Below are 25648 nucleotides of genomic sequence, written 5' to 3' on the forward strand. Positions count from 1 at the left end.
TAATGTAATCATGACTCACACCAAAGCCACTTCAATTTCTTAAAAAAGAAAAACAACTACACTATATTTAAAGGACTTGGGCAAATATGATGGCAAAAGAAAAGACAGTCTCTGATTTCATTATGAAATCAGTGTCTGATTTCATAATGAAAAGTATTATACCAGGAAACTTTTGTCTACCACTTTGAAATGTAATTTGGACTAGCATGTGAGATGATGTACTTAGGGAACTCTGTTTTGCTAACTTTCATTAGTCACTTCACCAGATCAAAAAGGAATATGTTGAAACCATGGGTCACATTTCCTGGCTGATAAGAACACATCGAGACCAGGTACAATCTTTAGTGTCTACAGACAATCACTACATTGTGGAAGCACTTCAAAAATCTTCAAGGCCCATCTCCAAATGAAGATGGTGAATCTAAAACCCAAATTAGCTAATATGGATAATTCATTCATCCATTTGGTATTTACTGAGATAACCATAAAGCAATACAATGAAGACACGGTTGAACCTTGTCACAGAGTTCATTCTCCAAGTGTAGGAGACAGATGATGAACAGGAGAATGGAGGAAGGAAGGACTGTATAGAGGGAAAAGAGGGGAGGGAGGGGTGGGACGGGTGGGCGGAAGGGGAAAAAAATAACAGAATGAATGAAACAACATTGCCCTATGTAAATTTATGATTACACAAATGGTATGCCTTGACTCCATGTACGGAGAAACAACATGTATCTCATTTGTTTACAATAATAAAAAAATTAAAATAAAAAAATAAATAAAATAAAATAAAGAATGTTAATGAAAAAAAATGAATTAATGTAAATCAGAGTCACTAAATGATCAGGGAATGTCACTCTGATGAAAACACAGCTAACTAATGAAAAGAAGAGAGTCATGGAAAGATCTGAGGGAAGAGCACTCTGGGAGAAGGAAGAGCAAGTAGCTTGAAGCTAGCAAATCTCCAGACACTGCAGAAAGGGAAACAGAGAGCAGTGTCAGCTGAGGAGAAAGATGGAGGACAAAGCCAGTTCACTCAGGACCTGGTGGGTCAAAGTCAGAAGCCCACAGGAGAATCTCAAGCAAGAAAATCACATAATCTAGAAATTTTCAAAAGATCCCTTTTATAACATGGAGATCACACTGAAGAGGTTACTTAGAAAATCAACGGATTAGTCCAGATGAGTAACTATGCTATTAGAATGGAACAGTTAACACTGAGATGGAGAGATGTGGGAGGATTTCTTGTTTTTAGAGGTAGACGAAACTGAATTTGTTTGCTGACTTTTAACCCTAACTCCAGAGTTAGAAGGAACCAACTTTAATACAGCTGACGTACTAACTGTTGAATACAGTGCTAAAATATCTCATTCTCAAATCAACTGTAACAGTGGAAAAACTGAGGGTCCAAGAGGGCAGGAAATCAGCCCAAGGCAGAAGCCTAGTTCTGACTGCCCCATAGCCAATGCTATAACCCCTGGACTCCACTTTCTCCCAAGATGAGACAGGCTTCCCTCACAGCAGTAGTGCTGATCAGTCTGAACAATTTGGAGGATGGTTTGGCACTTAAAAACCAAAGATTTCTTTGCCCTCTGGCTGCTATGCACCTTCTAACGACCAACAAAAGTGAAGAAAGTTCTCAAGTAATCAGTGAGATATCCAGAGGACTACTTTGAAAAAGTACAGTTTGGCACCAATCTGGCCAGGACTGCCCTGAGGGACCAGCACTGCTTTTGGAGCAAGAGCTCTTTGAAAAAGAGTTGGATCAGTCATTTTTTAAAATCTTTGCTGACCCAGAGTAAAGTCAGCCCTAATTCCAAATCCTCGTCTCCCTTGGTTTCTCCTGTCATGAACTGCATTGCTCCTGATGTAACCCCTTGACTCCTACTCAGCCTTGTCTGTACCATTCTATCCCACAGACATCTTTGGATACCTCATCCACTTGGATTCAACACCTAGTAGTTCACACTGTTGTAATCTGACAATGCAGATTCAAATCTTTGGTGTCTACTTGTCCACAGGACCCCAAGTTTCTCTCTTTCCATTTTATCAGAACCTTCACTTGAGAACTCACTACATTAATGGTACTCCAGCACCTTGGTCCAGTTCCTGGCTGCCTTCTGTTCTATCCCACTGCTTCTAACAACCTAAGAACATTGCAAACTAGAATTATCCTGCAATATTCTGAGGAAGATCATGGACATTGGAGCCAGATGACCTGGGAAAGCCACAGGTAAGTTAGTTAACTTCCCTATGCCTCAATTTCCTCATCTATAAAAGAAATAGCAGTCCATCTACCTCCTAGAATTACATGAAATATGTGCAGGGCTTTCCAACCTGGTAGTTGCTATTACCATTACTACACAGACTTTAGTTGAGGTTAAATAGGTCTCTGGTAATAAGGGAACCTGCAAGAAAAGCTCACATCAAAGCAGTCTTTACTGAGTTTTCCAATTCTTTTATGTAAAATTTAACAAAGCAGCTAACTGCTTGCCTCTCTTTACATTCAACCCATTCATTACAAAAAACAAAAAACATAAAACTTAAGAACTGGAAAATGTTGAACTATACTTTTCTAAGATAATACTGAATAAGTATTTTCCAATCATTTTGTATAAACCATTCAAATATTCATGAGTTTGATGGACAACACATATCATACAAATCACACAGACAGAAAAAAAAAGAGTCACACAATGATCTTGCTAAAGGTCACCTAATAAGGAAATGCAAAAACTGAAACTGTAACTTCCGGATGGCTTTTGGAGTATTCCAGGAAATCAAATTTGTATTATTATTATTATTATTATTATTATTATTATTATCAAAAATATCTCGGAACTCTTTATTTTGCTCCTAGATGTGCATACTAAGAGCATAGACTTTGGAGTCAGATATTGGGTCCAAATCTCAGTTCTGCTACTGACTTTCTACATGACTCTGGGTAAGATAGTTAACTTTTCTGTGCCTCCACTTCTTCATTTGTAAAAATGGGGTCATGCTAATACTCACTATGAGTGTTCAATGAGATATTAGATGTAAAGTGCTTAGAACACTGCCTTCCACATAGTAAGCTCTCAATCATGGTAACTGTTGATATTAGCAAGTGGCCATGTCATCTGGTATCTAAATAGTTCCACCTCTCAGACAGTCAGGGCAGAGTCATTACCAATGTACCATTTTCTGAGAATCTGGAAGGTCCTCTCCATACAAACACTTCTTTCCTAAATTCCATCTGATGAACATTTTAAATGCAGTGTCACCACATGACTCTGTCTTCTCCATTGACCGTGATTCTTTGAGAGGAAAGGCCCCAACTTCCTCTGTTCACTCAATCCTAGAATTGACCCTGGCACTAAGAGATCCCCATAAATGTGTACTGAATAAATGAACACTCATTCCTTTAGATTTTTAAAGAGTTTTAAATTTCAGATCCTTTATTATAATACAAACCCCTCTAGAAACTACCTGCTTAAGCCACTACCAACACCTTAGCAGCAGTTAGTGAACAGTCAACTACAGGAAGGATGATAACAACTCCTAGCACATTCAACACCGTCTGGTCCCACCATCACACACCAGTACAAAACCCACCTAGGCTAAAATATGGTCTAGGGCGAACCCTGCTTGGAAAAAAAAAAAAAAGAATAAACTTCTTATTACAAATAAAAGCATATTTCTAAAATGTTTACCTTGTCTCATAAATGAAAGAGATTTTTCTTTTATATTATCTGTCAGTTGTTTCTTTTTTGTCAGATAATCCAAAATGTAGATATTTGGAGCAAAATTTATCATGTTTTGTTCACCACAGCCATAAGGCATCTGAATCAGCGAGGCTAAGCCATTGATGGAAGGCCCGAGAACATCTCCTGAAAACACAAAACATACAATTCATTCAATAAACAGGCAGTCACAGTTATCTGCTGGTGGCAAGTCTTCCATTGAGTACAGAAGGTATTTGTCATGTAAGCAATTAGAACAGAGTAGAAGATTTACATAAATTACCTGGTCAGAAAAATAATAATGCAGTGGTACTGAACTTGTAATTACATGATAAATTAGGAGAGTTTTAACTCAGTCAAAGATGTAACATTCACAGTAACAAAAACAGCACACTGACATAAAAATAAACACATAGATCAAAAGAACAGAAAGAAGAGAGGACCCAGAACTAAATCCACACATCTTCAGCAAACTATTCTCAACAATGGTGCCCCAAACATAAAATACACTGGAGAAAAGACACCCTCTTTTATAATTGGTGCTGGAAAAACTGGATATCCACATGCAGGATATTGAAACTTGGCACATACTTCTCACCTTGTACAAACATCTACTCAAAATGAATCAAAGACCTTAAGACCTGAAACTTTAAAACTACAGAAGAAAATATAGAGGAAACACCATTGGCAGGTAATGATTTCCTGGGTAGGATTCTAACAGCTCAGGAAACAACGAGCTACTAGACGAGAATTAATACATGGGATCATATCAAATTTAAAAGTTTCTGCACAGCTAAGAGAACAATCAATAGAGCAAAGAGACAACCCTACAGAATGGGAGAAAATCTTTATCATCTGTTCACCTGATAGTTTTAATATCCAGAATATATATAAAGAACTCAAAAAACTGAACAACAAAAAAAACAAACAAACAAGTAATCCAATTTACATGGGCAAATGACCTAAATAGACACTTCTCAAAAGAAGAAATACAAACACCTAAAAAAATACATGGAAAGAAATGATCAACATCTTCAGTCATCAGAAAAATACACATCAAAAGTACATTGAGATTACACCTCACCCCAGTTAGAGTGACTATTATCAAAAAATAAACATTTTAAAAAGTAAATGATGGCAAGGATGTGGAGAAAAAGTAAACCTTACATACTGTTCGTGGGAATGTAAATGAGGACAGACATTATGGAAAACAGTATGGGGATTCCTCAAAAAACTAAAAACAGAACTGCCATATAATTCAACTATCCCACTCCTGAGTATATATCCAGAGAAAATGAAGTTAGCATACAGAAGAGACACCTCCTTACCCATGTTTATTGCAGCACTCATCACAATAGCCAAAATATGGAATCATACTATTTGTGTCAACAAATGAATGAATAAAGAAACTGAGATATATATACAAAATGGAATATTATTCAGCTATAAAGAATGAAATCATGTCATTTGCAGGAAAATGGATAATACTGAAGGTCATCATGTTAAGCAAAATAATTCAGACACAGAAAGAGAATATCACATGTTTTCTTTCACATGTAGAAACTTAAAAAAAAAAAAGACTGAAAATAAGGAGAACCTTTTAGAGACTGAGAAGGGAACTGGGGGCAGGGAAATGAGAGAGAAGGGTGAGAAAATGTAGAAGGGCGGGTAGACATGATCAGTGTACAATATATGCATGTATGGAAATGTCACAGTGACTTATTAAATCATATCATTAACACGTGTTAATAAAATATGAAAAAGATGTGACATAAATTAGGCAAAAATAATCTCTTCTTTAAATCTTTAACAAAAATGTAAGGAACGGACCATTAAGACATCATTCTTAAACATGAAAGAAATGCTGTATTAGTAGTATTCTTCACATGAACAGAACTTTTTATTTCTTACTAACATACTATAAACACTTGAGAAATTATATATCTTAAAACAGGGGTGGTAGTGTTTTACAAGTCCTCTATTCAGCAACTACAAAGTAGAAATAAAAATTGGGAATAAAAAAAAATTGGGAATATTCTTCACAGGTAGTAATCTAAAATGAAACAAAACACAAACTTAACAATAGTCTCTTGTACCCACACTCAAACACCCTCAGGAAATAAGAAAATTCAGATACAGGTTGAGTTTTTAATTTTGACGCCTACTGTTGTTAAGTTATATGAAGAAGAGTATTCTTCTATGTCAATTTACTTTGAAAACTTACACCATGCCAAGTCCAAATAACTAGCGAAAAACTGATCCTAACAAAAATGAATACAAAAAAGAGAAGACCTCTTTCATATGAACAGGATGCAGCCATGCCAAAATGTCTTAAATGTAAGATGTTAACACAGAAAAATAAATACAATTCACGTTACCACCCCTGAAAAGTTACATTTTTAATATTCAAATTAAACATAAATTTACAATCTCAAAGGCCAAAGAAACAAGCTAAAATTTATACATTCTGAACATCAAAGTGGGTGTTTTAATCATATAAAAATAGGACTTGAAAACCCATTCTTTACATTCAGCAAAAAAGTTAAATCTCAGAGTATTTCTGTGACCCTGGATAGGACAGGCTTATTCCTATTTAGGGAGTGGTGGTATACATTTAAAATTCAAGAATTATTGTGTGTGCGCATGCGTGTGTGTACTACACCCCACTGTATTTCTACTGCATCTCCACGAATACCTACATTGTGAGAGAAGCATAGTCAGAATTCCTTAAACAGAGAGCTTATTTGATTCTTTTAAGGAATTATATCTAAGGCTCCAAATAAAGTCCTCTGTGCAGTGATTAGTTCTTTGTGCTTATAAATATTACACCTGTAGGTGAGATTTAAAAGAAGTCTGAAGACCTGACATCCTGACATCTTGAAGGCCTAAAAAACGACTTAGATGTCTTTAATTAATACCATTTTCTACAGTTATTTTTAAAGCATAATTTACAAGCCATAATTTACAAACCACTTGTGGTGGTTAATTTTATAAGTAGGACAGGGGTGCCCTGACTAAATATTGCTTCTGGGTGTGTCTGCAAGGGTATTTCTGGATGAGATTAGTGTGAGATTTTTGTTTCTCTAGAGAACCCAAAGACACCAGTGTGTAAAAGTTGTGTGTAATTCTAAAGTATTTTAGATTGCAAGGTCCTAAGGTAATTAAGAGAGGTAACTAGGTAGTTTCTTATCCTCAAGGTAACCTATGTCCTGCAGAGAACTAACTGCTCTAGGCAGTAGCTCACAGTCCTTGATTATCACAATCACCATACCCACCTTACCCACAGCCCAAGAAATTCTACCATAGTTGGTTTAGAGTAAAGCACAGATATCTGTGTCTTTACACAGCTTCACACAAGATTCTGATACTCACCAGTGGTCAAGAGCTAAGAAGCTTTGATTTTAGGAACAATCCCTCCCTCCAGCCACAGCAGAGTGGTCTGCAGTGTGTGGTCTGCAAGCCAGAAACTTGCCATGGCATACCTGGGAGCTGGTTAGAAATGTCAAATCCCAGCTTCCACCCAGATAGCTTTCAAACAAGATCCCAAGTTGATTCATAAGCACACTGAAGACTGAGAAAAGCTAATCTAGGATACATAGTTTGCTAACCTTTCTAGTATAATCATCAGTTGGAACCAATTAAAAACTCTCACAATTTCTTCTCTTTAGGACTAAATAAGAAAATACATGTATAAATAAATGAACAATATATATGATTATGTACAAATAAATCGGTATATGGGAAGATATTCTTACCAACTGCAGTGATCTGAACTCTTTCACTGCCACTGACTGTATCAGGAGGAAATGAGAAACTCAATGTTTTCATGGTAGTTTGCAGCTTGTTGCCAGTCAAGTCTAGTAAGATCGACTGTGAATATGATTTTTCTATTCCTTCAGCCTATTGAAAAAAAGGAACACAATTAACATGGTCTCTGCACATCAATTCACAGAGAACTGTACGCAGATATGAAGAAAAACACCTGGCCTATTCTATAGTTTGTGTACAGCTAGATAAGTAATTACCACTCTTGATTCTGCCTTCAAATCTGTTGTGTGTTTACCATCTAGTTAAATTAGACAAAAAGTTTCATGGAATGTGATGGGAACACGAAAGGTAAAATGTGATGAGAAAAAAAAACTTATGGAGTAGGTTCTATTGTTATTAAAAGAGAGGGAGCAAATACTTTATCCAAAATCACATTTAGCATGGCAGAGATTCAGAATGAGGGCTTTCTCACCACAAAACTCAAGTGCTCATCTGCTATGCTGACTTAGATCTTTTTCTGCAGAATGTCTTCTCAGACAGTCTACAGAATATCTTCTACAGGCACTGAGAATTACAAAATTTTAAATCTACTTATCAACCTGACCATGATTTATAGGATCCCAATGTAACAAAGACTAAAGATGTAAATGACTATAAAAGAGACTTTGTGGTCTCGAGACTCACCATATTGATTCATTTTAAAGAGGATACTGGTAATTATTTCTAAGCATATACGTTATATTTTTACATAGAGATGAGAAAACAATCAGGCATTACCAGGAGGATTGAGGAAAAGGTGTACTAGGTTTGCCAACAAATTTAACCAAGAGAAAAAACATCTTTTTTGTCCTTTTCAATTCCACATTTGTATTTCATTTATTTTGGACTCCAAATATTTACCTTTACTAAAATCTTCTGGGTGATAGCATCAGAAGCAGCTGGTGAAATGGCTGTGACTGTGATAGGAATTTCTCCCAGATGTGTCGGCTTGATAGGAAAAACAACAGTTGCCCCATCCTCACTGGGAACCAGAATGGTCTGCTGATGTCCTGTGGCATTGATTTCATTCAAAGTCATTAGAATGTCATATCTGTCACTTTTCTCAATGATTACCTTAACCTGGAACAAAAGAATACCCATGGTTTGCTATAATAAGTGCTCTCAGCAAAGCATCTTACCACCATTGTAAGGGCTGTTGAATCTGTTCAGCTCAAAACTAGAGAAAGATGAGGCAAAGACTCAGCCAATAAGAGGATAAAAAGAAAAACTTCATTCATGTGCTTTCCCCTTCTACCTCAAGACATCTGGGGGAAAGGCACCCTTTACCTCCCTTTCTAGTCCTTTCACTAATCTTAAATTCTGTCATTATGCAAAACCACTGAGTGCTAAGGTTGTACATAGAACTGTGGTGTTGGTACAACCAACAGCCTGATTTAACTGTTTCCCCTAGAGACACGGGTCCCATCAGAAAACAATGAGACAAACAGGATGAGATGCTATTACATCAAAGTGTGACTCAGACATCAATCCTAAAGTGTATCTATCTTGGTTGTAAATCTTGCAAATTATGCCAAAATTGCTAGTCTCATCAAAAATAGCATTTCTGGGGTTGGGGAGATAGCTCAGTCGGTAGAGTACTTGCCTTGCAAGCACAAGGCCCTGGGTTCAATCCCCAGCACCCAAAAAAAAAAAAAAAAAAAAAATAGCATTTCTCTAGACCTTAAATTTTACAAATTGTTTACCAATGTATTTTCTCATCTGCTTTTCAAAGTACTTTTGTGTAGATAATAATTGTAATTCCCATTTTTTTTATAGATGAGGGAACTATAATTAAGTTATTTGCTAGTATGGGGCAAATTGGACACTGAGCCTTCTGACTCCAAATCTTTTGTTTGTTACACTGTACCATACTGACTACATTAAAAAAAAAATACAATTAAAAATTTTAAAGACTCAGTGGTAGAGTGTGTGCTTACCATGAGCAAAGCCCTGGGTTTAATCCTCAGTACCAAAAGTAGTAGTAGCAGTAATACTGATACTAATAATAATAATAAACATTTTATTCTATAGATATAATACTTTTAAAAGTATATCATTTCCATACAATAAAATTAATTACATATCCTGATTAGTTAATTTCATTCCCTATTACTCTGGGGGGGAAATATCAGCCATTTGGTTTAACACTACTGTGGGCACAGCACAAGCAATGGTCCTCATCTCAGCCTTCCAGGGAACTGACTAGCTAAAGAGATACAAAGCACATGACTCAAAAAATAAATCCTTGAAAGTGTAATACACTGTATAACAAGGGAGAATGTAAACATAATAGAACAGGTAAGATTCCTCAGGAAAGGCATCTTAGTTCCAAGCCAAGTCCTGCAGGGGATAAATCCTTTGCCAACTGCACTGGGCACAGAATGTAAGTGAGAATTGACAACACATTCTAGATGTGGGGGACCAAGGGGAAACATGGGCGGGGGCCAGACTGGAGAAAGGCATGCCTCCAAGACCATAAGGAAGGACCGGGGCTGAAGGGGAGAACCTGTGCTGGGAATTAAGGAGGAAATGCACAGATCTGCCGACAATTCTCTAAACATTACTACAGAAGAAATAGCTGACAAAGTCCATTCATATTGACTTCCCAGGAGGGTACAGCAAGTCTAGAAGCACAGATGTTCAAACACCACCCAGGCTAATCCCTACATGTTTTCTCCTGAAACAAAAACATAAACAAGCAATAAAACCTTGAACATATTACCTCAGTGGCCTCTTTCAAATAATTGAATATGGTTACTTCCAGAGCAAATTCTTCACCTCTGATAACAGAGTAGGGAAGATTCAAAAAAATGAAAAATGGTTGGAAGGCTTGTAGCTGAAAAGAACACAGTGAGTATATATTTTTATTCAGGTCAAATGCTTTAATTATACACAATTAAAAACAATCCTCACAACGCCTGTGTAGTTTATATGTCCACCTAGAAATGTCCACCTGCCTACCAACAGAAGGCAAATAACAACTTATCCCAAAAAATTATAGCAAGTTGACTTGTTTTATGTTATTTATTGTAATTAATCCTATACTTTATTGAATGCCTGAAAGGAGCTAGGCACTTCACAAATTATTCCATTTAATCATTACAACTCTACGAAGATGCTATGCTCCTATTAAATAGCAAAGTAAGGTTCGGGGTCTCTGTCACTAGTAGAACCTCATGTTATAGGCAAGTAGAGGAACCAGAAGCAAGTTGCTATTTAATACCAAAGCAAGTTGCTCTTTGGTTATGCAATATTGACTCCATGATCTGTTTTGAAAGCTACTGCCCAAATCAACAGTCCCTGTTTTGGACTAGTGTGGTAAAACTGAACCCAAGTACAGGCCTCGTGACAGTCTGCTTCTACACACACATCCACATGTGTTTCCTTCAAGTGGTCCAATTCTGAAAATGTTGGCCAAGTCCTACAGGGGAGGCCGAGCCCTTGCCCTGCCTCTGAGGCTTAGTTTAAGTCAATGGTCACGCTGGCAACAGTAACTCCTTCTAGAGGTTTATTTGGATATTTGTGAAGGTGTCTTAGGTCATCACAATGATTGGAGGGTGCTACTGGCACTTAGTGGATGAAGGTCTGCAATATTCAGAACAGACCCAGTGAAGGACTGTTTCCCAGTGAAGGACTGTTTCCTAGTGAAAGACTGTTTCATATTCCTCAGGATTCTTGAGTGTTTCTTTAGATATGCACATAAATAAAGTACCTATTTAAAATGATGCAAGTTTACAACATAATTCCAATATATACATACAGGGCACATTAAACTTTTCTAAATACAACTATTTTGTACATTAAGAGAAGAATGCATCTTGATTTGTTTGTAACTTTACCAAAAGTTGTTCACCATTTCAGAAATTTACATCCCCATAGGCAGCGCCACTCAAGGATTTTGAGTTGCTGAAACAATACATGTACACATTTATAGCTGTTGCCCACAAGGTGATTGCAGGCATGGCATAAGCACTTAAATGTCACTGTATCTCTAGGGCAATAATGCCTGATCACAAACATACCGAAGTACATATCATGTTATCATGTGCTGCTTTCTTTTTATTTCTCTTAGTATTTCACTTAGGGCATCATGTTAATTTTTTTGACATTGTATACATTAGGTGGATTATACATTCTATGAATTTCATTCTGAGATGCTAGCTTTACAAATAACAGAAGTGAGAAGTATTGATCTTTGGCCATTCACGGTCATGTTATTCTGCTTAGTAATTAGAAACAAGATATGATGGAATGTCCATAGGGGACATCCTGAGAAGTTGTGCTTTTTCTTGAAGGATACATGGAAATTCTCTCTCCTCTCTCTGTTCTGACCATTGGAAGTTGTTAGGTCACATCCAAAATAAACTTTTTTAATCCTAATCTCAATATAGAGACTTACCAATTAACAGTCTAACATAGCATTCTTTCTAAAATTTAAAACAGATAAAAAGCAGAAAGGCAAAACCAAAAAATTACCTAAACTATGATAAACATTATAAGCAATCATTTTTTAAAAATCTACTGAGTAGCTAGAACTTCCTTAGCTTCAAGGTACTATAACAGTAATAAGCAGCCCTTTCATATGGTACCTCCACTGGAGTAGTTGTTAGTCCAAGACCCAAGTCTTCAGAGATCACAAAAGCAGTAGCCACCCAAGAAGTGATAGAATCAGGTACTGTCACTTCAAATTCCTGGTAAATCTTGGATCTGAAATCAAGACAAACATAAAAATCACAAAACCCAAGAATTGACATATTTCAAAATAAGTCAACATAACTTTAACTATTTTTGGAAGAATTTTAATTTTCTATATCATTTATGTATCTAAATTTAAAAACCATTTAGCATAAAAAAGTAGATTCCAAGTTCTCAAGGTATAGGTCATTATAAGGGCATAATACCACATACTAATTCAAATTCCAATAAATTCTTTCTATAATGTTTATATCTTCAGAATGACCACTATATTCTCATAAATGTTGTATAGAGAATAAATACATATTTTCAAACTCTACTCCAATTTTTTCTCAATTTGAAGAAGAGTTACTTTTCTACATCCCTGTAAATACTGTCTTTTTTTCAGAGATTATTTTGAGTATTCCTAAATAGCTGTCTATAAATTACTGTACAGACTTCATAATTATCTTATCAGGTATCAGGTAGCACAGTGTTTAGCAGTTAAACTGAATTCCTTCCACCACCCACTCCCCTCCTTCTCCTGGGGATGGCATTGCCAGTGCCCACGAGACAGTCACAACTACTTCTCACCCAGTGGCAACAAATGTAATTCCCGCCATTTTTCTCCAATGAGAACTATGAGACTTCAAAGTTAAAATCACCCTTCATTAGGGAAAAAAAAAAAAAAGGGAGACCTGTCTTCTCCTTGTTGATAATCTCCTATCGCAATTTGCATGTGACTTTATTAAATACTAGTTAGATTTGATAAATATCCTAAAACAAAATCTACTTAGTTCTTCATCAACACTAGAAAGAGGGCAAAACTTATTTAAAACATATACTAAGCAAAATATATGTGAACAAAGAACTTTATAAATTTTTACCCCATATCAGTGTCTAGCCAAAGCCAGGTCTCTGGAAAATGCTTTCTTACACGTGGGTTGCTAACGGAAGAAAAGTCATTAATATCTACTAGATATCCCTCGTTTTCCTCCACAAACCTCTCAGCATACTCGGCAGTATCATCTAAAAACAAACATTGATAGTGGTAAGGAAAACAGTCACCAGAGAAAATGAATTGTAAACTTGGTGCAGAGGCTCAGACCCTCCCAGTTGAAGGAGATTTTAGATTCTGTCTTGTCCAACCCTCTTAGTTTCTCAGATAAGAAATCTGACAGGCAGAGAAGTCAAGTGATTTACCAAACACCACATGGACAGTGACCTCAGAGCCAGAAATAATTTTTTTAAATGTTTCTTGTCCCTGATGACCAATAACTAAAAAACTACTTACAGTTCAGTTGCTAAAATTTTTAATTTGAATTTTTAAAGTATTTAAAAGTATATTTTTAAACCTTTTATAACTTTTCTGCTCTTCTCTTTTTAGATCTTTAGTGCTAACAATTAAAAAAGGACTATAATGGGCATCAGGCAGGATTTGATAAGTAGAGATGAGCAAAGATGCATAAAAATAGAGACTGAAAAATGGATAAAGACAGATGCTTGGAAGCCTTGTAGGACAGAATTGTATGAGGAAAATTAAGTAGAGCACATGTTTTTAATACATAAATATCATAAAAACTTCATAAATCTTCAAGACTATGAAATATCTTTTAAGCTTCAGAACAGAGACTCAATGTGTGGCAAGAACCAATGCAAAGCCAAATAGCCTCGGGTTGAGTACAGAGTAACTCAGAACACCTACAGGAACTAGGAATCCAGGGATAGGAAGTGTGATAGCTCTGGAACCCTCTCAAGATGACACTAGTACAATTTTACCTGAAAAAAGAGGGAATAACTTCTACAGTTAACCATCCTTATGTATACATTTCCTTCAGTCAAAATATTTTATGGCTTCTTTGTAAAAGTATACTTTTTATTTGAGTGGCCAACTCCATGGATAAAGGGTATGTGTGTGTGAGAGAGACAGAGACAGAGACAGAGACAGAGAGAGCTTACTTTTAGCAACTGGGCAATTTCTGAGTGAACATCAAAAAGCTAGAGAACACAAATGTTTCAAAAACATGTTTCTCCTTTGAACTAGTTCCAAATAATAGCACAGCTTGCAATACAAATTGGAACCAATATGTTCAAAATATAACCACCTCAAAGAATTACACAAAACAAATGAAAAGCATTCATTTCAAAGATAGGAACTCAGAAGAACATTTCATGTCATGGCCCAGATGTACTTCCAAGTATATTAAATTCCACACATTTTAAGGTACAATATTCATGTTCAACCAGAAAATATCCATACCTGTATAAAGTAATACTAAATGTCTGATGTAAAAGATAAACATTTTGAAGCATATTGGCAGGTTTTACTTACAAACCATATCAACATAATCTTCCACAAGGTTTGCATCCGTCAATACCCAGAGACCACATTCCTAGAAAAAATAATTTAAATTTTCTTTTAAAACGAACATTTAGATGCTCTCTAATCACAGAAGTCTCCAACACTCTAACTCACTCTTGCTCATTTTTGAGAACTTAGGTACATACAGCTTCTCTGTCTCTTTCTTTCCCACTCTCTCCCTCTCTCACACATGCATGAACAGCCATTTCAAAGTCAAAGAAAGTAATATGAAGAAAATAAAATATTTGTTTAGTGATAATTCCATTTCTGTCTCTAACGGTGAATTTTCTGTTTACTTTTAAAAATGAAAGGATGATTATCTTTCCATCTCCAATTATACTTATGAAACAGTACACTTCAGTGACACATCTAATAAAAGGTTAACATTTCAAAATGATCATTAATTCTGATAGTGTTTGATATAGTAAAAGATACTAAGGTCTTCAAATTATATAGCAAAGTTAACATACCTTAAAGACAGCAAAAGAATTCATAAACATGCCTAAATAATATCCTGTGTTATAAAGTTCCAAGTCATGGACCACCTACAAAGAAGATAAAATACACAGAATGAACAGTTGATGTAAATGTTTTCTGCCTTCTGAATCATTTCTTAGAAGTAACTTAGATTAGTCATAGCCCATGTGCTTATCAAACTTGAAAATGATACAAATCAAGGAGTAAAGAATATGTGAATGCTTTGTTCATGATTCAATTGGTTGGAATTATATTTCTTCTTTAAACTTATTTTGACTTTGCTCAGCAATCCAAAATTTCTGAGAGTTTAGAATTGAGTTTTGCCCAGGAGGAACTTAAATGTTACTGACTGACAGATCAACACATAAAGGTCAGATTTAAAAATAATCCATACTTCTGGCAGACATAAATGGGTTAAACTGGATGGCAATTAATATATCCATAAAATATCAGTTACCTAATTTTTTTCAATAACCTAAACAGACAATTCAGAAAAGAGAAATATATAAATTATTAATAGGAAGAAAAAATATTCATCCTCACTGATAATCAAAGCAATACAAATGACCCCAATTAAGATAATATATGCTTATGTCACATTAGCAGTGTTATTATTTTTTAAGAATAGGTAAAACAGCTAGCAAGAATAGGTAAAACAGGTTAAAAGAGTGGGTAAAACTCTCTTTTTCCTCAAAAAGTTAAACATGTAATTAGAATATGACTCAGCAGTTCCACTCCTAGGTGCATACCCACAAGAACCAAAAGCAAAGACTCAGAGGTACTTCTATGCAATGTTTGTTCTAGCTTTACTCACAATAGCCAAAAGGTGGAAGAAATAAGTAAATGTCTAGAATAAATACATAAGAATGTAGACTAAGCAAATTCATAAAGACAGAAGTGGATTAGAAGTTGCCAGGGGGTCAGGGCAAGAAAAAATGGGGAATTACTATCTGAAAACAGTCTCTGGAGCAACGAAAATTTTGGAAATACCAATGGTGGTTATACAACTTTGCAAAGCAATTAATGCCACTGAATTGTACATTAAAATGGCAAAAATGGCAAATTTTATGGCACAAATGTTTTCCTAGAATAAAAAAAATTAAAGTATTATATCTTTTTAAGTAAGTATTGATACTTCTCCCTTATTTACATTAGCATTAACCAAGACAAACTGAGACAAAAGTAGGAAAGTAGGAAAGAATCTAAGTTGAAAAAACTCATTCTAGGATGAAATTAACACCTGCGGCCTCTGTGTTCAGCTATGCTAATGACCACAGATACATCCCCGGTAAGCAAACACGACGATCTGGCAATGTGTTAGCTTTTGTCATTGTGACCGAAATTCCTAACAAGAACAATTTAGAGGATAAAAAGTTTATTCTGAGCTCACAGTTTCAGAGGTTCAGTCCATCATCAGCCAACTTCTTTGCTATTCAAGAAGCAGCATCTATCACATAAAGAAATCCTCCTTTTCTCACTGCCTCAACAAAAAGCATTGCAAAGCTGCAGCACAAGCTAACAATGGGAAGGCTAATGCCTAAAAATTGTTCCTGGAAGATCTAGTATACTTGAAGTACTCTCAACACATTCAACAAAAAGGAGGGAAGCCAACACAGTCTGGTATCACAGGCTCCTGACTCCCTCCCCCAGAGTCAACTCTGGAGAAATAATAAAAGCAAACAAAATGTGAATGAGTGAGATGGGAAAAATCCCAAGAGTAGAGGATATTTTGAACCGGTGCTGGAAGGAAGGCAAATGGTTTCGGTCTGAGGCAGAAGACAGCTAAATGGTAATCAGGAAACTGATCAGGATGGGGAAAGTTTTTATAATTCTCTTGCTTCTCTCCAGGGGGTAGCCTCAGGAAAATCATTCCTTGCAACTTCCCTGTCAAGATCAACAGCAGCAGCAGCAGCAGCAGCAGCTTAGAATACCTGTGCAGATGCCCCAAGGATAATTGCAGGTGGACACTTGTGGTGTGAGGAAAACATGGCCAGACCCTTCCTCCCCACCTCTTCCAAAGCCTCAGGGCTTGGATCATAATCTCTTCCTGGTGCTGCTTTTCCCTAAATGTTTAAAAGTAGAACTCTGAATAGAAGCAGGTAGCAAACAGGATCAAACCTAATTCTCTAGTCCATGAATTGCGACCCCTCCTTTATCTTTAAACTCCCAGGACCTACACCAAAAATTGAAGCCTGTTATTCAGGTTTCCCCAGTAGATGTTATCAGAGGAGATGCCACATCAACTAGCTACCCAAAGAGTATAACTACCCAAAAGAAAAACATCCAACTAGACAACATGACATATGAAGCACAATTATTGAAAAAAATTTAAAATAAGCATAGTAAATATGCATAAGGAGATAAGGAGAAATATTAGCAATATGAAGCAGGAACAAAAAATGACCCAAAAGAAAAAGACACTAAAAATATAATAGATAACAAAATAAAAATAAAAACAAAAATAAAAATATAGAGCTGGCACAAAGGAAATAATAAAAGCTTTCAAAGTAGGATAGATAAGGCGATAAATGATATGAGAGCTGGAAGAATCAATTGAGGATCTTTCTCAGAGAACCACAGAAAAAGAGATAGAAAACATAAAACAAAAAACTAAGAGATATGGAGGATGAAAATAGAAATGTCAATTTCTGGATAACAGGAGTCTCAGAAGGAAAGAAAAAATAAAATGGGAAGAAAGAAATAGTGGATACAAATTTTCAGAATAAAAACTGAAAAAAAGAACATAGATTAAAATGGTAATCCATAATAACATATAATTAAACTCTGTAAACAGCACCATTATCTGACCAGGGAAGGAGAGGAGGAGAAGATGGGGTGGAAACAAAAAGGATATGAGAGCACACTAAAGACTTGTCTCATTAGATGAAGATATAAATATAATACTGATAACTCAAGCTCAAATAAAATTTGATCTAGTACATGGAAAGAAAAAGAAACAAAAAAAAAAGAGTAGGCTAAATTTAAAAACATGAAATAATATATTTATCAACATATTTAGAAAGCTGTAAGGTAAGAAATACAGTTATATTCAGTTAAAGAAAACACAGATCTATAGACTTTCCTTGTGTGTGGTGCTGGATCAAACCCACCTTGCACATTCTAGGCAAGCACTCTAACACTGAAGCATAACCCCAGTTCCAAACCTATAGACTTAAGGATAATGTGAATTTAGGAAAAGTCAAAGAGAAAAGATTGATCAATTGGTTTTAAAGGGATTTTCCTTAAAAAAAAAAAAAGCTGAGAAAAATTACTTCTGTAAACAGAAGAAAATGTATAATTTTTCACAAGTGAATTAATTTTCCAATATAATTGCCAAATCAGCCTAACTATACATATCCTTCCTTCTGCTACATAGTTAATCACTGTGCTGAATCAATTAATGGACAGATTATACAATCTATATTAAAACTCACAATGGTACACAAAGATACAGCAAAAATGTGTGAATAAAAATGAAATGACTAATATGGAATTCATTTATGTCATTCTAAACATTCATATATTTCTCAGTTTGTAATTTTCTGCAGAGTAACCTGATTTCACTCCTTCAATGCATTGCAAATTCCTGATTCCACGGAGATTATAATCACTTATAAACATCATACATAAAGAAAATAGGAAGCATTTCAAAATTATCTCAAGCTCTATTATCCACTGTCATCCAGAACTGTGCGAGTCAATTTCCCAGTACTTTCTCTTTTTAAAATTTACTTTTTAATTGATACATAAAAACATTAACAATGTACATATAAATGGGGTACCAAAAATGTTTTCATACATATATACATTGTATAATGTTTAAATCAGATTAAGCATATTGATCCCCTCAAACATTTGTCATTTCTTCATAGTGGGTCATTCAAAATTTTTTCTCCTAATTTTTGAAATGCATAGTTCATTATTATTACCTATAGTCAACTTAATGTGCAATAGCACAACAAATCTTGCTTCTCTCTAACTGTAACTTACTTCCCACTGATTAACCTTACCTGACTCACCACTCCCATTACCCACCCCCTCAACATCTAGTAACCACCAATTTATTATCAATATCTATGATATCAACTTTCTTATGTTCCACATATGAGTAATATCATGTGGTACTTGTTTTTCTGTGCCTGGCTTATTTCACTTAATCATTCCCAGTTCCATCCTTGTTGCTTCAAATGACAGGAATTCATCTTTTTATAGTTTAACAGTATTCCATTGCATAGATGTACATTTTGTTTATCCACGCATCAGCTGAAGACACTTAGGTTGTTCCCATTTCTTGGCTATTATGATTAGTGCTGCAATTAGTGCTGCAGTGAACATGGAGTACAGATGTCTCTTCAACATACTGATTTCATGTCCTTTGAATGTGTATTCAATAGTAGGACTGCTGGATCACACAGTAATTTTATTTTTAATTTTTTAAGGAACCTTCATATAGTTTTCCATAACAGCCGTATTAATTTATATCACCAACAAAATGCAAGCCTCTTTTTCTTCACATCCTCACCAGCACTTGTTATTTTTGTCTTTTTAATAATAGCCAGTCTTACTTGCTAGGGCATAATTTCCTAGTATTTTCTTGAGTGTCTTAAATTAAAAATATAGTATGCAAATGAGGAAAACTCTAATTGGCATATTTACTGTGTAAATTGTAGGGTAAAATGTGATGTTTTGATATACCTATTATATATCATGGAATAATTAAATCAAACTAAATAGCACATCTATCACATCACAATTTTACCACTTTTTGTTGTGAGAACATTTAAATCTGTTCTTTTAGCAACTTCTAAGTGTATAACACATTTTTATTAATTATGGTCACTGTGCTATACAATAGACCACCAGAACTAGTTCTAGCTGACTGTAAATGGTATTTGTCACATAAGACAGAGAAGACACTTAAACACATAAGCTTTGGTCAACATAACAAGTACATGCAGATTCTTTTTTATTTGGAGGCTTTACTATTTATTGGCTTATACACTCAGAAAAACTAATGAATTTCCTCTAAACATTTAAAATAATGCAATACGAAGCAATCCTTAGTGAGAAAAGTAAAGCAGGAGGCATCACAATATCAGGCCTTAAATTATACTACAGAGGTAGTAACAAAAACAGCATGGTATTGACATCAAAAGAGACATGAAGACCGATGGAAAAGAATAGAAGACACAGAGACAAACCCACATAAATACAATTACCTCATACTAGACAAAGGTGTCATAAACATACGTTGGAGAAAAGATAGCCTCTTCAACGAATGGTGCTGGGAAAACTGGAAATCCATATGTAGCAGAATGAAATTGAACCCCTATTTCTCATTCTGCACAAAACTCAACTCAAAATGGATTAAGGACCTAGGAATTACACTAGAGACCCTGCACCTAACAGAAGACAAAATAGGCCCAAATCTTCATCATGTTGGCTTAGGATCAGACTCCCAAAGAACAAGAAATCAAAGCAAGAATCAATAAATGCAATGAAATCAAACAAAAAACCTTCTTCACAGCAAAGGAAACAATCAAGAACGTGAAGAAAGAGCCTATAGAATGGGAGAAAATGTTTACCACCTGCATTTCAGATAGAGCAATAATCTCCAGGATATACAAAGGACTCAAAAAACTTAACACCAGCTCCCACAGGGCCAGCTTCTCAGAGCAGGCCCCCCAGTGAGAGCCTTTCTGAACAGAACCAACTCCAAGTCCCAGAGCCAGTGCGGCGAGCTCCGGCCCGCAAGCAGCTTCAGGGACCAGGACAGGGCAGCCAGGGACTTTCCCAAGCAGCCCGGGCCCCTGCGGCGGGAGGCGCCTTTCAAGGCTAGCTTCTTGGAGCAGACCACCCAGTGAGAGTCTTTCTACACAGAGCCAGCCACATGTTCCCGAGCCAACGGAGAGCTCCGACCCCCAGGCAGCCTCTGGGATCAGGGCAGGGCAGCCAGAGACTTCTCCAGGTGGCCCTGCCCCTTCCGGTTGCAGGCTCTTTCCATGGGGCAATCCAAGATGGCAGACTAGAGGGTGACTGCATCTCCAGTCGCTCCAGAACCCAGGACTCAAGAAGGGGAGGCATTGAGAGACTCAGACTAAAATAGAGCCATGGGGTGAGTCTCCCACACCGGGTGAAGCTCGACCTGGGTGGCAGGCACGGATAGGGGCGGCTTATCAGAGCATGGCAGGGCAGCTAGAGTCTTCCCCAGGTAGCCTTCCACACTCCGGCGGTGTGCTCCTCCCACACGGCCAGTTGCGCAGTACAGGCCCCCCAGTGAGAGCCTTTCTGCACAGAGCCAGCTCCAAGCCCTGGAACCAGTAGCAGACTAGGGGCAGCTTTCTTCAGAAGCACTGCATTATCAAGTTCCTCCAAGACTTCAGGCTACCGAAGGCTGGGAGGTGATACACTGGAAATCTACAGGGACACTATAAGCCAATAGAGAAAATCTGCAATATCTCAGAGTCCCACTGACATCTGACCAATATGAGAAAACAAGGGAAGAAAATGTCCCAAATAAACCTAGATACTATATCAATAAAACCCAATGACAGCACAGCAGAAGAAATGTCAGAAAGGGAGTTCAGAATGTACATAATTAAAACAATCAGGGAAGCAAATGAGGAGATGAAAGAGCAAATGCAGGCATTGAAGGAGGAGATGAAAGAGCAAATGCAGGCATTAAATGATCACACCAATCAACAGTTAAAAGACCAAATACAGGAAGCAAGAGATCATTTCAATAAAGAGTTAGAGATACTGAAAAAAAAACAAACAGAAATCCTTGAAATGAAGGAAAAATAAACCAAGTTAAAAACTCCATAGAAAGCATAACCAATAGGATAGAACACCTGGAAGACAGAACCTCAGACATTGAAGACAAAATATTTAATCTTGAAAACAATGTTGGCCAAACAGAGAAGATGGTAAGAAATCATGAACAGAATCTCCAAGAACTATGGGATATCATGAAAAGGTCAAATTTAAGAATTATTGGGATTGAGGAAGGCTTAGAGAAACAAACCAAAGGAATGAACAATCTATTCAATGAAATAATAACAGAAAATTTTCGAAATCTGAAGAACGAAATGGAAAACCAAGTACAAGAGACTTATAGGACTCCAAATATGCAAAATTATAACAGACCCACACCAAGGCACATTATTATGAAAATACCTAACATACAAAATAAAGACAGAATTTTAAAGGCCGCGAGAGAAAAGAATCAAATTACATTCAGAGGGAAACCAATAAGAATATCAGCAGATTTGTCAAACCAGACCCTAAAAGCTAGAAGGGCCTGGAACAACATTTACCAAGCCCTGAAAGAAAACGGATGCCAACCAAGAATCTTATACCCAGCAAAACTTACTTTCAGATTTGACAACGAAATAAGATCCTCCCATGATAAACAAAAGCTAAAGGAATTTACAAAAAGAAAGTCGGCATTACAGAACATTCTCAGCAAAATATTCCATGAGGAAGAGATGAAAAACAATGATGCAAATCAGCAACGGGAGGAACTAGCCTAAAGGAATAGCCAAATAAAGGAGAAACCAAATCATGTCAAAAAACAAATGTGAGTCAAATGACTGGGAATACAAATCATATCACAATAATAACCCTGAATGTTAATGGCCTGAATTCATCAATCAAAAGACATAGACTGTCAGATTGGATTAAAAAGAAAAATCCAACAATATGCTGCCTGCAAGAGACTCATCTCATAGAAAGAGACACCCATAGACTAAAGGTGAAAGGATGGAAAAAACATACCATGCACACGGACACAGCAAAAAAGCTGGAGTATCCATCCTCATTTCAGATAATGTGGACTTCAAGTCAAAACTAGTCAGAAGGGATAAAGAAGGACATTACATACTGCTTAAGGGAAGCATAAATCAGCAAGACATAACAATCATAAATATCTATGCCCCAAACATTGGCTCATCCACGTACATCAAACAAATCCTTCTCAATTCCAGAAATCAAATACACCACAACACAATAATACTAGGCGATTTTAACACACCTCTCTCACCACTGGATAGATCTTCCAAACAAAAATTGAATAAAGAAACCATAGATCTCAATAACACAATCAACAATTTAGACTTAAACAACATATATAGAATATGCCATCTAACAAAGAACAAATACACTTTCTTCTCAGCAGCACACGGATCCTTCTCTAAAATAGACCATATTTTATGCCACAAAGCTACTGTTAGCAAATACAAGAAGATAGAGACACTACCTTGTACTCTATCAGATCATAATGGATTGAAATTAGAAATAAATGACAGAATAAAAAACAGAAACTTCTCTAATTCCTGGAGATTAAATAATACACTATTATATGATGAATGGATAACAGAAGACATCAGGAGGGAAATAAAAAAATTCTTAGAAGTAAACGAGAACAAAGACACATCATATCAAAATCCCTGGGACACTATGAAAGCAGTACTTAGAGGAAGATTTATTTCATGGGGCGCATTCAACAAAAGAAGTAGAAATCAACAAATAAATGACGTAACACTACAGCTCAAAGCCCTAGAAAAAGAAGAGCAGACCAACACCAAAAGTAGTAGAAGACAGGAAATAGTTAAAATCAGAGCTGAAATCAACGAAATTGAAACAAAAGAAACAATCGGAAAAATTAACAAAATAAATAGTTGGTTCTTTGAAAAAATAAACAAAATTGAGAAACCCTTAGCCACACTAACAAAGAGAAAGAGGGAGAAAACTCAAATTACTCAAATTCGGAATGAACAAGGAAATATCCAACAGACACTATTGAAATACAAAACATAATTAGAAGCTATTTTGAAACTCTATACTCCAACAAAACAGAAAACCTCAAAGACATCAACAAGTTTCTAGAGACGTATGAATTACCTAAACTGAACAAGGAGGACATACACAACTTAAATAAATCAATTTCAAGCAATGAAATAGAAGAGGTCATCAAAAGCCTACCAACAAAGAAAAGTCCGGGACCAGATGGGTTCTCAGCCGAGTTCTACAAAACCTTTAAAGAAGAGCTCATTCCAATACTCCTCAAAGTATTTCATGAAGAGGAGGGAACCCTCCCAAACTCGTTCTATGAAGCCAATATCACCCTGATACCTAAACCAGAGAGAGACACATTGGGGAAAGAAAATTTCAGACCAATATCCTTAATGAACATCGACGCAAAATTCTCAACAAAATTTTAGCAAATTGCATACAAAAATATATTGAAAAGATAGTGTACCACGATCAAGTGGGTTTTATCCCAGGGATGCAAGGTTGGTTGAACATCCAGAAATCAATAAATGTCATTCACCATATCAACAGACTTAAAGTTAAGAATCACATGATTATTTCAGTAGATGCAGAAAAAGCATTCGATAAAATACAGCATCCCCTCATGCTCAAAACACTAGAAAAAATTGGGGTAGTGGGAACATTCCTTAACATTGTAAAGGCCATCTACGCTAAGCCCATGGCCAATATCATTCTAAATGGTGAAAAACTGAAAGCATTCCCCCTAAAAACTGGAACAAGGCAGGGATGCCCTCTTTTACCACTTCTATTCAACATCGTTCTTGAGACTCTAGCCAGAGCAATTAGACAAACCAAAGAAATTAAAGGGATACAAATTGGAAAAGAAGAACTCAAACTATCCCTGTTTGCTGATGACATGATTATATATTTAGAGGAACCTGGAGATTCCACCAGAAAACTTTTAGAACTCATAAGTGAATTCAGTAAAGTAGCAGGTTACAAGATCAATGCTCACAAATCCAATGCATTTTTATACATAAGTGATGAATCTTCAGAAAGAGAAATTAGGAAAACAACCCCATTCACAATAGCATCGAACAAAATAAAATACTTGGGAATCGATCTCACAAAAGAGGTGAAAGACCTCTACAATGAGAACTACAGAACACTAAAGAAAGAAATTAAAGAAAACCTTAGAAGATGGAAAGATATCCCATGTTCTTGGATAGGCAGAATTAATATTGTCAAAATGGCCATACTACCTAAAGTGCTATACAGATTCAATGCAATTCCAATTAAAATCCCAATGATGTACCTTGCAGAAATAGAGCAAGCAATTATGAAATTCATCTGGAAGAATAAAAAACCCAGAATAGCTAAAGCAATCCTCAGTAGAAAGAGTGAAGCAGGGGGTATCGCAATACCAGATCTTCGACTCTATTACAAAGCAAAAGTAACAAAAACGGCATGGTATTGGTACCAAAATAGACAGATAGATCAATGGTACAGAATAGAGGACACGGACACAAACCCAAATAAATACAATTTTCTCATACTAGACAACGGGGCCAAAAATATGCAATGGAGAAAAGATAGCCTCTTCAACAAATAGTGCTGGGGAAACTGGAAAACCATATGCAACAGAATGAAATTAAACCCCTATCTCTCACCCTACACAAAACTCAACTCAAAATGGATCAAGGACCTCAGAATCAGACCAGAGACCCTGCATCTTATAGAACAAAAAGTAGGTCCAAATCTTCAACTTGTTGGCTTAGGATCAGACTTCCTTAACAGGACTCCCATAGCACAAGAAATAAAAGCAAGAATCAAC

At 36.1% G+C, this 25648-nt stretch overlaps 1 protein-coding gene across 2 annotated transcripts in view; it reads right to left on the reverse strand.

Moving 5' to 3' along the window:
- Cd109 (CD109 molecule) overlaps positions 1 to 25648 on the reverse strand; it is a 135480-nt gene that overhangs the window by 34014 nt on the left and 75818 nt on the right. For both annotated transcript variants that reach the window (XM_047558705.1, XM_047558703.1), the window contains exons 17-24: positions 15036 to 15110; positions 14536 to 14596; positions 13091 to 13232; positions 12119 to 12236; positions 10252 to 10365; positions 8391 to 8609; positions 7478 to 7622; positions 3693 to 3869 (exon numbers count right to left, since the gene is read on the reverse strand). In XM_047558705.1, the coding sequence (XP_047414661.1) occupies positions 3693 to 3869; positions 7478 to 7622; positions 8391 to 8609; positions 10252 to 10365; positions 12119 to 12236; positions 13091 to 13232; positions 14536 to 14596; positions 15036 to 15110 (1051 nt within the window). The remainder of the gene's footprint in view (positions 1 to 3692; positions 3870 to 7477; positions 7623 to 8390; positions 8610 to 10251; positions 10366 to 12118; positions 12237 to 13090; positions 13233 to 14535; positions 14597 to 15035; positions 15111 to 25648) is intronic.

Source organism: Sciurus carolinensis, chromosome 7 (assembly GCF_902686445.1).
Source record: "Sciurus carolinensis chromosome 7, mSciCar1.2, whole genome shotgun sequence".
NCBI classification, from domain to species: Eukaryota; Metazoa; Chordata; class Mammalia; order Rodentia; family Sciuridae; genus Sciurus; species Sciurus carolinensis.